Source organism: Mus pahari, chromosome 1, assembly GCF_900095145.1.
Source record: "Mus pahari chromosome 1, PAHARI_EIJ_v1.1, whole genome shotgun sequence".
In the NCBI taxonomy this organism is placed as follows: Eukaryota; Metazoa; Chordata; class Mammalia; order Rodentia; family Muridae; genus Mus; species Mus pahari.
Window position 1 is genome coordinate 78,908,952 of NC_034590.1, and position 14,179 is coordinate 78,923,130.

A 14,179-nucleotide genomic window follows, 5' to 3' on the forward strand; every position below is an offset into this window, starting at 1 on the left:
AAAAAAAAAAAAAAAAAAAAAAAAAGAAAGAAAAGAAAAGAAAAGAAAAATGTCTTAAGATCAGAAACAAGATAAAGTACTGACTTTTATCCTGTCTACTCTACACCGGTACTAGAGACTCCAGTTACCAAGAAAAAAGGAACAAGAGGGATGTAAACAGAACAGAAAGTAAAACTATGTCATTTGAAGAGAACCTGATTGTGTTCCAAAAGCTAATAAACACGTTCATCAAGTGGCAGAATACGGATCAATACCTAAGCATCATGTATCCATGGTCTAGCAAAGAACAACCTCAAAATAAAACTAATAACTCAACTCATGATATAGCATAAAAAGAAAATAGGGGTCCATTTAACAAAGTAAGGCTTAAATACTGAAAACTAAAAGTTTTCAAAAGAAAAAAAGATTTAGATAAATAAAAATCCTATGTTCACGGACTGAAAGCTCAACACTGGAAAGGCAGCCATATTCTCAAAATTGGCTATACAATCTAGCACAGTCCCAGCAACTCTTTGTTGTTATTGTTTCCTTTAGGAACCAATGAAATTGTCATAAAATTAACACAGAAATGCTAGTCATGGGACCCAGAAAATCCTAAACTGTTTTACAAAAGCAAAAACTTAGGGCACTGCAGCACCATGGTTTCAAAACAACCATGTATAGCCTACGGGAACAGAACAAAGAATATAAGCATGAACTCATGTTTATAGCTAAGTGAGTTTTCACAAGGGTGTCAAAACTAATTCAGTGAGAAAGAGCAGGCTTTTCAATAAATGGTGTTAGAACAGCTATACACCTCATTGGACTATTTCCTCCTATCATATGCCAAAAAGTAACTTCAAAGGCCCAAAGATATAAATATAGGATCATAAACAATAGAACTTGCACACATAGGAATAAATTTTCATATGCGACAATGATTTGTATTAGACATATCCAACCCTAAGAGCAACAAAAGAAAAAAAACTGAAATTCATCAAAATTTAAAACTTTCCTCTTTTGAAGACAGTAAGCACAACCCTGAATGGGAGCAGATAATGTACTAGTAAGTACTATATGTACTGTACAGCAACATGTCAACTCAACAACAAAAGGACAGACAAGCTCCCCATTCTTAAACAATAAAAGACTTAAACAGATATTTCTCTACAGAAGATATGCAAAAAGCAAACACATGCACACACATTTCTTCCTGACGCCAGAGAGATCAAAATACAACCACAAGGAGACACCACTTTTGACACATTAGGATGGCTGTAATCAGAAGGGCAGGTAATCAATGCCCTGACAGACAAACCCTCTAGTCCAGTGCATGTATACCAGCTGCAAGGAGACATGAGTCCAAAGAAAGGTCCACAGATCCAGGACTGCAGTATCATTTATTTGGGACTTACTGACACAAGTTTGGTGGTCGAGACAGCAAAAATCCTGGTGACTCTCCATTATCTGGGTCAGAAGAAGGGTTTTGTTTTGTTTTGTTTTTTTAAAAAAAGAATGTTGCTGTCTTCAGACACACCAGAAGAGGGCACTGGATCCCATTATAGATGTTTTGAGCCACCACTGTTGGTGGGATAGCAAGCTGGTACAACCACTCTGGAAATTAGTCTGATGGTTCCTCAGAAATTGGACATAGTACTACCACAAGATCCAGCAATACCTCTCCTGGGCATATACCCAGAAGATGTCCCAACTTGTAATAAGGACACGTGCTCCACTATGTTCATAGCAGCCTTATTTATAATAGCCAGAAGCTGGAAAGAACCCAGATGTCCCTCAATAGAGGAATGGATACAGAAANTGTGGTACATTTACACAATGGAGTACTAGTCAGCTATTAAAAACAGTGAATTTATGAAATTCTTAGGCAAATAGATGGATCTGGAGTATATCATCCTGAGTGAGGTAACCTAGTCACAAAAGAACACACATGCTATGCACTCACTGATAAGCAGATATTAGCCCAGAAACTTAGACTATCCAAGACACAATTTGCAAAACACATGAAACTCAAGAAGAAGGAAGACCAACGAGTGGATACTTCATTCCTTCTTAGAATAGGGAACAAAATACCCATGGAAGGAGTTATAGAGACAAAGTTCGGAGCTGAGATGGAAGAAAGGACCATCCAGACTGCCCCACTTGGGAATCTATCCCATATACAACCACCAAACCCAGTCACTATTGCATATGCCAGCAAGATTTTGCTGACAGGACCCTGATATAGCTCTCTTGTGAAGCTATGCCAGTGCTTGGCAAACGCAGAAGTGGATGCTCATAGTTATCTATTAGATGGAACACAGGGCCCCTAAGGAAGAAGCTAGAGAAAGTACCCAAGGAGCTAAAGGGGTCTGCAACCCTATAGGAGGAACAATAATATGAACTAAGCAGTACCCCACAGACTATGTATCTAGTTGCATATGTAGCAGAGGATGGCCTAGTCAGCCATCAATGGGAGGAGAGGCCCTTGGTCTTGTGAAGATTATATGCCCCAATACAGGGGAATGCCAGGGTCAGGAAGAGGGAGTGGGTGGGTTGGGGAGCAGGGCGAGGGAACGGTATACGGGACTTTCGGGATAGCATTTGGAATGTAAATGAAGAAAATATCTAATTAAAGACAAAAAGAAAAGAAAAGAAAAGAAAAGAAAAGAAAAGAAAAGAAAAGAAAAGAAAAGAAAAGAAAAGAAAAGAAAAAGACTGTTGCAGACACACCAGACACACCAGAAGAAGGCATCAGATCCCTTTACAGATGTTTGTGAGCCACCATGTGGTGGCTGGGAATTGAACTCAGGACCTCTGGAAGAGCAATCTGTGCTCTGAATCGCTGAGCCAGAAGGGGGCTTTTTTTTTTTTTTTTTTTTTTTTGGACATTTTCTTTATTTACATTTCAAATGTTATCCCTTTTCCTGGGGTCATCCCCCCACACCTGAAACCTCCTATCCCCTCCTCCTCCCCTGCTTCTATGAGGGTGTTTCCCCATCCACCCACTCCTGCCTCCCAGCCCTCCCATTCCCCTACACTGGGGTGTCGAGCCTTCATAGGACCAAGGGCCTCTTCTCCCATTGATGCCCAACAAGGTCATACTCTGCTACATATGCGGCTGGAGCCATGGGTCCCTCCATGTATACTCCTTGGTTAGTGGTTAGTCCCTGGGAGCTCAGGGGAGTCTGGTTGGTTGATATTGTTATTCTTCCTATGGAGTTGCAAATCTCTTCAGCTTTAGTCCTTTCTCTAACTCCTCCATTGGGGACCCCATGCTTAGTCCAATGGTTGGCTCCAAGCATTGGCCTCTGTATTTGTCAGGTTCTGGCAGAGCCTCTCAGGAGACAGCTATCTCAGGCTCCTGTCATCAAGCACTTCTTGGCATCCACAATAGGTCTGGGTTTGGTGACTGTATATAGGATGGATCCACAGGTGGGGCAGTCTCTGGATGGCCTTTCCTTCAGTTTCTTCTCCACACTGTGTCTCCGTATATCCTCTGGTGGGCATTTTGTTTCCCCTTCTATTAGGACATAATGTTTTCTCCAAATTCGGGAACACACAATGCTTGTCTCAAGCTACTGCCAGAGATGGCAAGCACATTCGCAAACGCAACAGATTCTGTTCAGACAGTCCCACACTCTAAAGGTTTTCTCTACAAGCTAGGCCAGGAAGCTCACTAGGCTTACTCAAGGGCAATCATGTAGTTATGACCCAAGATGGACACAGCCAGTCATTTCAACTTTGTCACTGCAATTGGTAAAATGTAGAGAAATCAAAACTTTCACATACTGCTGGTAGGCCTGTAAAGTAAAAAAGTTGCTTTGTTAACTATCTGGCAGTTTCCCAAAAAGTGAAATGTAACTATATGACTAGGAAATCATGCTTAGTTCTAGTCACAAATATACCACACAAAAATCTCTAAACGAATGGCAGTATTATTCCTACGAGCTGAAAGGCAAAACAACCCAGATATCCATCAACTAACAAAGAGATCAGAAAAATGTGACCTATAAACAGGAGCTAAGATTGAGCCATTGAAAGGGATGAAGTACAAGCCAGAAGTTAAACAAACCCTAGGACTTCATGCTAGCTTAAAGCCAGTCAGAAAGTGCATAGGTGTTCCTACAGGCACAGAAAATGATGACTGGTTGCCCTCACTAACGATGGAGAAATGAGGAGAGTGATGACAACATAAAAGTCTCAGACTGCCTTTGGGAGATGATGAAATGTTCTAAAACTTACTGGGCTAATGGCTACACAACTGTAGATATGCAAAAAAAAAAAAAGTGACTTGTGTGCTTAAATAGACAAATTACATGTTCCATGTATTAGATTTGGGGAAGGGGAGAAAAACTCTTCTATGAAAGCTTTGTTGAGTTGTAATAACAGACTGTTGCATATGCACATCTTCAATGTTTCCAGTGTAGACCAGAATGAATACCAGTGACTACCACTTTGGAACTCACCTGGTAGCTTATCTGTTTTCCTCTACTAAGCCAGTTCTCCTAGGCAGGGATTTGTGTCCTGTTCCTTGGAATTCAGTGAGTGTCTATACACTGTGTATGACATGTGATAGGATGTCCCATTAATGGATAGTCAAGACTACCCTTAAGTGACTCTGGGGGAAGCTTTACCTCAACTGGGGTCAGCAGGCTAAGTCTTTTAAGGGTACATCTGAGCAGAAACTCCAGTGATGAGAGAAAATCAAGAGGTGAGCATTTCAGCAATGAAGAAAACAAACAGGAGGGCAAGGACCTCAAAGTGGGAATACTGGCCACCAGTACCGGGGCTCTCAGGGGACAGAGTCATGTCTACAGTGCACTCTGTGCTCTCTAGAGCACTCAGAAGCAAAGGTGTCTTACACTCCCACTCAGTAGCACTTTTTAAAGATATTTCAGTTAGGCAAAAGGGGGTTTCAGAACTCTTCACTGATTAGGATAATCGCAGATTTACTCTTCTTCAAGATGGAAATCACGGATAGGAAAAAAAATGAGCAAAACTTTTTGAATTTTGTAATGACAGGAAGTGCAGCTTTACATACACAGCTCATCAAACACATTCTGCAGGCAGAATAATGTGCTCAACCTGCCCACAGCCCCTAGAGCATGGCGCTTTGCATTTATAGTATTTTAATCTCTAATGCTCCAGAGGCTGGAAGGACAGCCAATATGCACAAATTCAAAGAGGATTACAGTTCAAAGGGAGCTGTCCAGCAACCAACGGGCTGAAATCAGCAGAGATGGTTCACAAACTGTTCACGTGGCTCAAGGACATTACAGGGATTATTCACAAGACAAAGTTACCAGCAGAACTTTGTGAACAACAGCAAATTGTTCCAGTCCCCTCTCCCACTAGTCAGGCCCATGCATTTACAGATTCTGTAAAACCGCCAGAATGTAGTAGTCAAAGGGGCTGATTTTGAACCATTCTCATGCCAAAAACCAAGAATAACAGCCATGAGGAGAACAGTAACTTGTTTATCTCTATCTCAGGAACAAAAATGCTTTAAATTATTAAATGAAATCTTCATGGTTTTGTGGTTTGGGGGACTGAGTCTTACTACGTAGCCCTAGCTGGCCTGGAATTCATTAAGCAGACCAAGTTGGCCTTGGACTTAGTGATCCTCCTGACTCTAGAATGATAAAATTATAGGCGTGCATCACCCCAGCTCAAGTTGTATTCTAAGAAGCAACAAGAGGCTGAACCAGTGAGCGTCCAAAACCATGATGAAACTCCACTACCACCCAAGATTCCTACAGATGCACGGTAGAAAGGGGAAACCTACGAACTCTTAAGTTCAGGCACAGGTGACAAGATGACACGCAAGTCACTAAGGGGAAGAGTGTGGGCCTGGGAGGCCACGATCGCCGGCAAGTTCCGCGGCTGCCCAGGCGGCGCTCACCTTCCGGGACCGGCGGCGGCTCCGGTCGCTTCCCGCGGGACAAGAAGGCCTTGGGCAACAGCAGCGACACGGCAAGGACGAGCCCCGAGGCCAGCGCTACTCTCTGCACAGTGGAGTACGCCATGGCTGCGTACCGCGGGGCCCAGGAGTCCGAACCGGAACCGGAACCGCAGCGCGCAATCCCGCTCACACTCGACCGGCGGGCTGCACGGACGGCGGCGCGCGAGGGACAAGACGAGAGCGCCCTCCACTCTGCCAAAGTGCCCCAGAGCGATGCGGTGTAAGCCAACAGCAAGCTTCTGACTCCTAGCTCGCCTGCGTTCAGCTGTCACCCAGGCCCGAGCATCCTAGCACCTAAACCTAAACCTGGCAGTTTTGCACTTCTCTCCATTCCTGCTCACCACCCAACTCTAAACCCTTTCCTCCTTTGTGGAAGGAACTCACTTTCCTAACTTCTATTCATGTACTTCCCTTCCACACTCCGTCTACTACCAGGGGCGATTAAAAACAAAACTCAGGATTACTGAGCTCTAGACATAGCTTAAAGCCTTCCAGAACCTGTCATGAGCTTTGGAACAACATCAAACTTCTTTCTCTGACCTCAAGACCATGCATGATCTTCTCTTACCAATGTTCTGGATGACACATTATTCGCTACCAATTTTCTTGGTTCAAGTGGACTTTTAATAAATTCATCCTGTTTCCTCTACCTGGAAAATTCCTATTGTCATCCTCATCTGTCAAACGCTCCCCAGAAGAAACAGCTTAGAACAACTATCCTTAAGAAACGTTTTCCGCCAGTCTTCTCCTCTGTTGCAAAACCTTGGCTCCGTTTTATCAAGATAATTGTTTCTGCTTCTTTAACAAATGTTCTTTAGGTTTTAATCTACTTATTAAACTTTAAAGTTAGCATTACAGAGCGTGGCGGATCAAATGGGTTCCGCTGAGAAACAGGTTGTTATCTAAACAAAATTCTGGACTCCACAGACAGCTCAACTGCAAAAAGGAGTCAGGAAAGGCTCTGCTGGGGTAGATCTCAAAGGTAGATTATGAAAAGTGTAGGGAAAATTTTCAGTTAAACATGGAGGGTGGAACACCTGTGTTTGTCTTTGCTTCCCATATACACGTCCTGAAATGAAAACGTGCACACACCTACAAGACTAAAGAGAATGGTAGAAAACGGGATTATCAGGTGAGAAGGATCAAAACTCTGTAAGATACATAGCAACATCATCCAATAGAAACATAATGTCAGGTTTTCTAATACTCACATTAAAAGGGTTAAAATAAAGAAGTGAAATTAATTTAAATAAGTTTTATATGATTCTGTGTACTCAAAATATTATTTCAGATTGTGTGGTACTAGTCAGTCATATTTTAGTGAGCCAGTAGACACATGTACTATTGGCTATCGACTGGACAGTGAAGGTATACAACATAAAAAGATAATTGGTTACAAAAGGAGAGCCTCTATGAAGCAAACTAATTTGTTCTCAAGAACCTATAAATACTAGTAATTAGAAGCACTGGGGACCTTTGAATGTGGGGTGTGGCATGCAGCACTAGAAGAACTAGTGGAGGGACTAGTTAAGACATAGGTATCCAAGCTGGGCATGATGGTGCACACCTTCAATCCCAGCTCTTGGGAGGCAGTGACAGGTGGAGCTCTGTGAGTTCAAGGCCAGCCTGGTCTACACAGTGAGTTCTAGGACACCCAGAACTACATAGAGATCCTGTCTCCAACAAAGAACAAATCAAAAAAGAAGTAAATATTCTTCTAATATCTTTCCTACAGAGGTTTATCCCTTCTGGAACCCTTCAGACAGCCTTACCATTGGTGTCCTCCATGACACTAAAGGCTATTAAGTCCCTACAATGTTCTCAGAGTAGCACATAATGCCCTAGTTACTTTTCTCTTGCTGGGATAAACTCCATGACTAAAATCAACCCGGACTAGGAAACAGTTTATTTGGCTTACAGTTTCCAATCCTAAGCAGAACCTGAAACAGAGACCATAGAGGAATGCTGGCTTGTTCCTCCATCTTGCTCAGCTACTCTTCTTATAACTCTAGCCCGTATGCCCAGGGATGGCACCACCCACAGTGGATGGTCCCTCTTACATCAACCAGCAACCAAGAAAGTGCTGTGTCCCATGGACACACCCACAGGAAAAACTGATGGAGGACATTCTGTAACTGAGGATCCTCCCTCCCAGGTGAAACTAACCAGTAAACGTCACTCCACTGATGGTCCTAGAAACTATATGAAGAAAGTACTATTTTATGACCATTTGAGAGATGAGAAAAACAAGGCACAAAAAGCTTTAGAAAGTTGCCAGTGACTACTTGTTATAAATTTGAATCTGTGATTTGAACCCAGGGATACTTATCCTAGAACTACCAGTTTTAGTTTCTGCAGATGTTGGGTCATAGAAGCTCTGAGCTCATGGATAACAGGGGCAAGTTAGAAAGCAATTACTGAGGGAAATATGGCCACCTAGAGATACAGAGGAATCTGATTTACTCTCCCAAATTCTAGCATGTGTGACTGGCAGGTGTTGATTCTATAGTACAAAAATGTTCAAAATCGAAAAAGAATGAAGATGGTAAGAAAATCATGAGTTCACGTTTTGAGTTTGATGTTCCATGAAACACATAAAAATATCTAGAACATGTACTTGGCTTAGAAGAGTTACATAGGTTGAAGTCAACTGGTAACATAATTAGTAGTAATTAAGTCAGGAAGAAGATGACATTAGCAAGAGAGTTTGTGGAAAGTACAGGAATAACAATGGAAACCTAGATGACAATGCTACATCAAAGTTCCCATGTGTGGACAGATGAAAATAATAACCCAGAGGTGAAAATCTTGAGTGACAGAAGATTTGAAGGTAATATGTATAGAGATATAGCATACAACTAGACACAAGTTCTTTTAATGGTGTGGTGTGGTGTGGTGTGTGTGTGTGTGTGTGTGTGTGTGTGTGTGTGTGCAGGGTGCATACTTGTATAGGGGTACAATCAAATGCATGTGGAGACCAAGAAGACAACGTTAGGAAACTTCAAGTGTCAGAGGAATACTGTTCACATTACATTTTGGGCAAGGTCTCTCACTGGCTTTCGAAGTCACTAAGTAGATTTGTCTAGGAAGGGCAGATGCCTAACGAGCCCTAGGGATCCACCTATTTCCACGTTCCAGTTCTGAGCTGAAACCATGGGCCACTGTGCCTGTCTGTTTGTTTTTATATTTGTTTTGTTTTAAACAATTTCTGGGAAATGAGCCTCATTCTTCACGCTGGTAAGAGAAAGCACTTTACTGACTGAGTCATCTCCTGACCCCTGGAACTATATTTTTGTTGTTGATAGTGGTGGTGGCAATGGTTTGTTTGTTTATAAAGCAGCAGCTTTTTGAAAGCACCGAGGAAGGTTGAGCTGTACACCTCTTACATTCGTAGGCTTCAAGCCATGGGAACACAAATATATCTTCTTTAGGGAAAAAAATGCCAAATAACCAGTCAAGAGGAAATAGCCAAGTATCCATCAGAACAAGAAAGTTAGGAGAAGTACAGAAAAGAGAGGAAGGTGGGTAAGAGATGAAACATGTTACAGTAATATGGGGATGGAGGACCATATGAAGATGAATGAACTGGTTTCTTAAATTTCAGCCACAGTAAAGGGATCATGATCATGTCAGACTAGGGAAGTCGCCTGGTGAAAAGTGAAAACACAAAATTATAGTCTAGAGTATCTATTACCTAACTGTGTCTGTACTCAGTCAGTACTGCAGCCAGATGAAGTGTGGTCCTGAAAGGGACAGCAGCTGGCTCAGGGGGGTGGAGATGATTGGCTGCTGCAGTGAAGTCTTGACTAGCTGAGCTCTGTGGTGGCTTATGACCTCCTGGATCCAGAAGTATACTGTAATAAAACCCTCTAGAAATATGCAGGTCCTGCCTCAAAGCAAGGTTTTTAAATGTAGTATTGGGAACTGAGAACACACATCTAATGGGTATGAGTAAATACTCATCAGGGAGGCAGAGCTGGCAAGTCAAGTCCATTCTGTGTAAGATATGCATGGAAAGAAGTTAACAAAACTATAGTAGCAAGTCGGGGTACCTGAGCCTGAGGAAGGTCTGTATTCACTCTTTGTTTTTCAAAGACAGGGTCCTATGCAGCCCAGGCTCGCCTAAAACTTGCTATGTAGCTGAGGTTGCCCTTGAACTTTCAATTCTCTTACTTCCACATCCTAAGTGCTGGATTACAGGTATGTGTCACCATATCTGGAGGAAATAAATATATTTGTGTGTTTAGTGGGAAATGTCAGGAAAAGGAAGATGGAAAGTCTAGAAGTAAGAGAAACCAAGAGACCCTCAGTTATTAGACCAAAGAGACAATTGAGGTCCTACATGAAGGATGGGCATTCCCTGTTGGTGACCCTGATCGTGGGGTCCTCAAAAAAGGGGTAATCCTGGTGATTAACAGCTGTGTTGGTTCCATGACATTGATCCTGAAGTTGAAGTGTCTTTAATATCAGGATGCTTACAGAGTTTTTACAGGGAGAAAGGAGGTGGTGGGAAATACAAATCCAGAGCATTTACTCATACGTAACTGTGAAGTGGTTGGATTAAAGTGCCTGATGTTTCTTTGTTTCCTAAACACAAGGCCTCCGAGGAAAGCAGGTGTGCACAGGACAGAAGGGAGAAATGAGAGCCCAGAGAACTCTTATGGGAAGTTTGTGGGAGGAGAGATTTCAACTAAGATGTGAAAATAAGACATAGGAGAAATCAGCAAGAAGGAAACAAGGAAACAGCTGAGAAAGAAGAGAACAGATTCCCTTTAGCTAGGCTCCCACCTGCCCACAGGCTCCCAGCTCCTGTCTGCCTCACACCAGGGTACAGCAAGAGCTCTGGCCCTCTTCTGTTCCCACTGGATGCCACATCTTTCCCGTTCAGTTGATCTCCCCTTAAGGACCTGTATAATTCATCCTTTTGCCTAAAGTATCATCTCCTCTATAAGTCAGCATGAGCTCTCTTTCTTCATTGCAAGTCAGAATACTCATTGACCCAATTTCCTTCACCTAGCCCCTCTCTTTCAGACTTCCCTTAAACACAGGCCCCACACCAATATGAACTACTTCTGGAAGGCTCTCATGGCACAGACTCTGGCTCGTGCTGACTCTTCTTTTTGATGGATTTCCCAGAGTACCATTCCTCTGGGTTGTTTGGATTTCTCATCTAGATGGGAGTCTCGGGGTCACAAGGCTGCATCATCTCCCATGGCGTGGCTGAGTAAGAACTGCCCTTCATAGAGGGTATCTTAGAGCCCTAGTCTACTGATTTCACAGACATACAACTGATGGGTCTTTTCTTCTTTGAAATGGGGCCTCACTATGTAGTCATGGCTGGCCTAGAACTCAATGTATAAACCAGGATGGTCTTGAAAGCCACAAATATCTGGCTGCCTCTGCCTCTTAAATGCTAGGATTAAATGCATGAGCTAACACTCCTGGCTTGATTTTTCTTTTAATACAGTCTCTGGCAACTGTGGACTTTGAACTTAAACTTCTGATCGGCCCAAAAAATACTTTAAAGAAGAGCACATAAGGAATAATGGTAGTTCCATTGTGGAGAATTATAGTCCTTACTACAGACAAGAAGTTGGTATAGCCATTAAAGAAATGATATCTGAGTGGCCAGAATATAAAGGAGAAGAGGGGGAGGCTTCTAGCTACAAAGTCTCCAGAAAAGAAAATATGAAAACAAACAAAACAAAAACAGAAACAACTGATCAAACAGGTGGGATACATAGAAGAGAGTGTACTGGACTCACACTTTGAGAGATGGAATAAAAAGGAGAGTGTCTAGCACCTGACAAGTGTGGGTGCCCAACGTCACTGCACATCATTTCTTGATGCTATCCACACTGAGAATCTTGTGTTCTCACTGCAGGACCCAACAAAGTCCATCGCCTGATTTCTTTAGGCACCAGGATGCAGACGCCTAACCCTTTCCCACTCGGATTTTAGTTTGAAAGATATAAGTTCTATCAGCAAAAGGAAGGCCTATTTTGATAAATATCAGTGACAGCAAAGCTGGGACATCCCGTGCTGACTGGCAGGCACAGGACAGCTTCCTGACAGACCCAGTAGAGGCCTCATAGGTCTGGGATCAGTCAGCAGAGCTTCCCAGGAGACCAGTTCTGTAGTCCAGCACCCGGAGGCCATCCAAGCTCTAGAGAACCACAGAGTTTCTCATCTGTAAAATGGAAACCGTGGGCTTCCCTCCCACTGGGCTTGAGGGAACTTGCACGTGCGTGACAGAAACAGCCATAGTAGCTGCCCCTCAAAGGCAAGCCTAAAGAAAGAGAAAAGACTTTTGGGAGAAAGAGTCTTGATGGCCCAGATTCCCTCCCCAATGGGGCAGGGTAGGCAAAAGTAAGGAAGATGAAGACAGAGGCTTCCTGGTTGCTAATGGGCAAGGGGACAATGACCTCTCTGCTTCCAAAGAGAAGTCAGAGCCAAATACCTTCTTTCTGCCCCAAATAAGGAGAAATGGTCTTTGGCGCCAATTAATTAAGCAAACTAATAGAAATTCGCCTCTTAAGTCACACTTTGCATATCCATAATCTCTGAACTACATTTTCTGTATACTTTACCCCTGGGTAAGAATGGGTGAGCATTTAAATGCTTCCTCACATAATCTCGCTAAAGCACACTCTCGCATATAAATATTCATGCCACTGCCAAAACATTTGCAAGCTTTCCCCAAAGGTGAAATGTGTAGAGTGTACTTTGTCTTCTGGGTATAAATATTACCCAATACATTTTGGTTAATATGAATACACTAATTATTCCTGTAACCCTTTTTAAAAGGGTCATCTTCCTGATGTGAATTTTTAAAAAATGTAATTACAGTAATTGGATACTTAATCTAATTAAAATTTGCTTTATCTTTAATGGAAATTTTTCTAAAGAGGCGTAACGACAATTGGCTTTTTGATAATGACTGTTTTCTTTCTGCAAGGGGATCAAGTTGCTGAAAGCTGGAGAAGCAGGCAAGTTTGCGTCTGCTAGTGCCCTGGCTCCTCGGCAGAGCAAAGCCAGCCCGTCTCATAACTCAGTATAAGGGGTGAATGTGGCTTTAGGTACAGAAAAGCGTGAGGGAAAGAATAAGGGGAACTGGTTTTCCTATTCCAAGAAATGCGTCTCCCCCCTTCCCATGAAGTGGCGGCCTGCTATTCTGGACCTGTGATTGGTCCATGGTGGTCATATGACCTTAGCCGGATCCTAGCAGGTCTTGCTTGTTTGCTGGGCTCTCTTGGGTAGGAGCTGGAGAAACAGCGCGTGATGCTTAGGTAACTGTAGTGTTGGAAGGAGTTGTGTAGTCATTGTAGGTGTGGCCCGTCCTTGAAGTCATCTACACACAGTTTCTGATTATGGGGTAGGGGATTCTTGGATCTTCCAACATAGATCATTCTCTGGCCTAGGAAGTGAGCTGCATCATCGCCCTTAGACCAATTCTCAGTGAGGAAGAGAGCAAGTGTTCTTACTTAGTGGGAGAGAAAGTCTGAGGGCTGTTCTACACATTCTTTCTATGGCAACCCAGTAAGGCTGAGATCTACCTGCTCCTGCTATAGCTGACACACACACATACCACACACACCACACCACATACACACACACACACACCACTCACACCACTCACACACATACACACACCACACACATCACACACACACACCACACACACACCACTCACACACACACACACCACATGCACACACCACACACACCACATACACACACACACACCATACATACACACTACACACACACACCACATATAAACACCACACACACCACACACACACACCACACCACACACACCACACCACACACACCACACACACATACACCACACACACACCACATACACACCACACACTATACACACCACACACACACACCACACATACCACGTATACCACACACACACACCACACACACACACCACTTACACACACACCATACACAGAGACACACCACACACACACACACACACACACAGCACCTACTCCCACTCCTGCCCCCCTTGGCTCACTTTCCTACTCCCTTACTACCTGTGTGGGCTTTGGGGAGCCCACACAAAGATAGATACAATGAACTTTCCAGATAATCTTTTTCTCCACCAGGTGGAGCAGGCCTGCCTGAAGAAGAGGACAGAAACGCAGCTTGACAGCAGACTGCAGGAGCAGTGAGCCCAAGAGCTCAGGGGCTGAGCTCCACCTCGGCTTCCAACCCTCT

The 14,179-nt window shown here is 43.3% G+C and overlaps 1 protein-coding gene across 2 annotated transcripts in view; it reads right to left on the reverse strand.

Moving 5' to 3' along the window:
- Positions 1-6,035, reverse strand: part of Ric3 (RIC3 acetylcholine receptor chaperone) — a 48,762-nt gene extending 42,727 nt beyond the window's left edge. For both annotated transcript variants that reach the window (XM_021208344.2, XM_021208335.2), the window contains exon 1: positions 5,882-6,035. In XM_021208344.2, the coding sequence (XP_021064003.1) occupies positions 5,882-6,005 (124 nt within the window). In that variant the 5' untranslated portion in view covers positions 6,006-6,035. The remainder of the gene's footprint in view (positions 1-5,881) is intronic.
- Between the last annotated feature and the right edge of the window lie 8,144 nt (positions 6,036-14,179).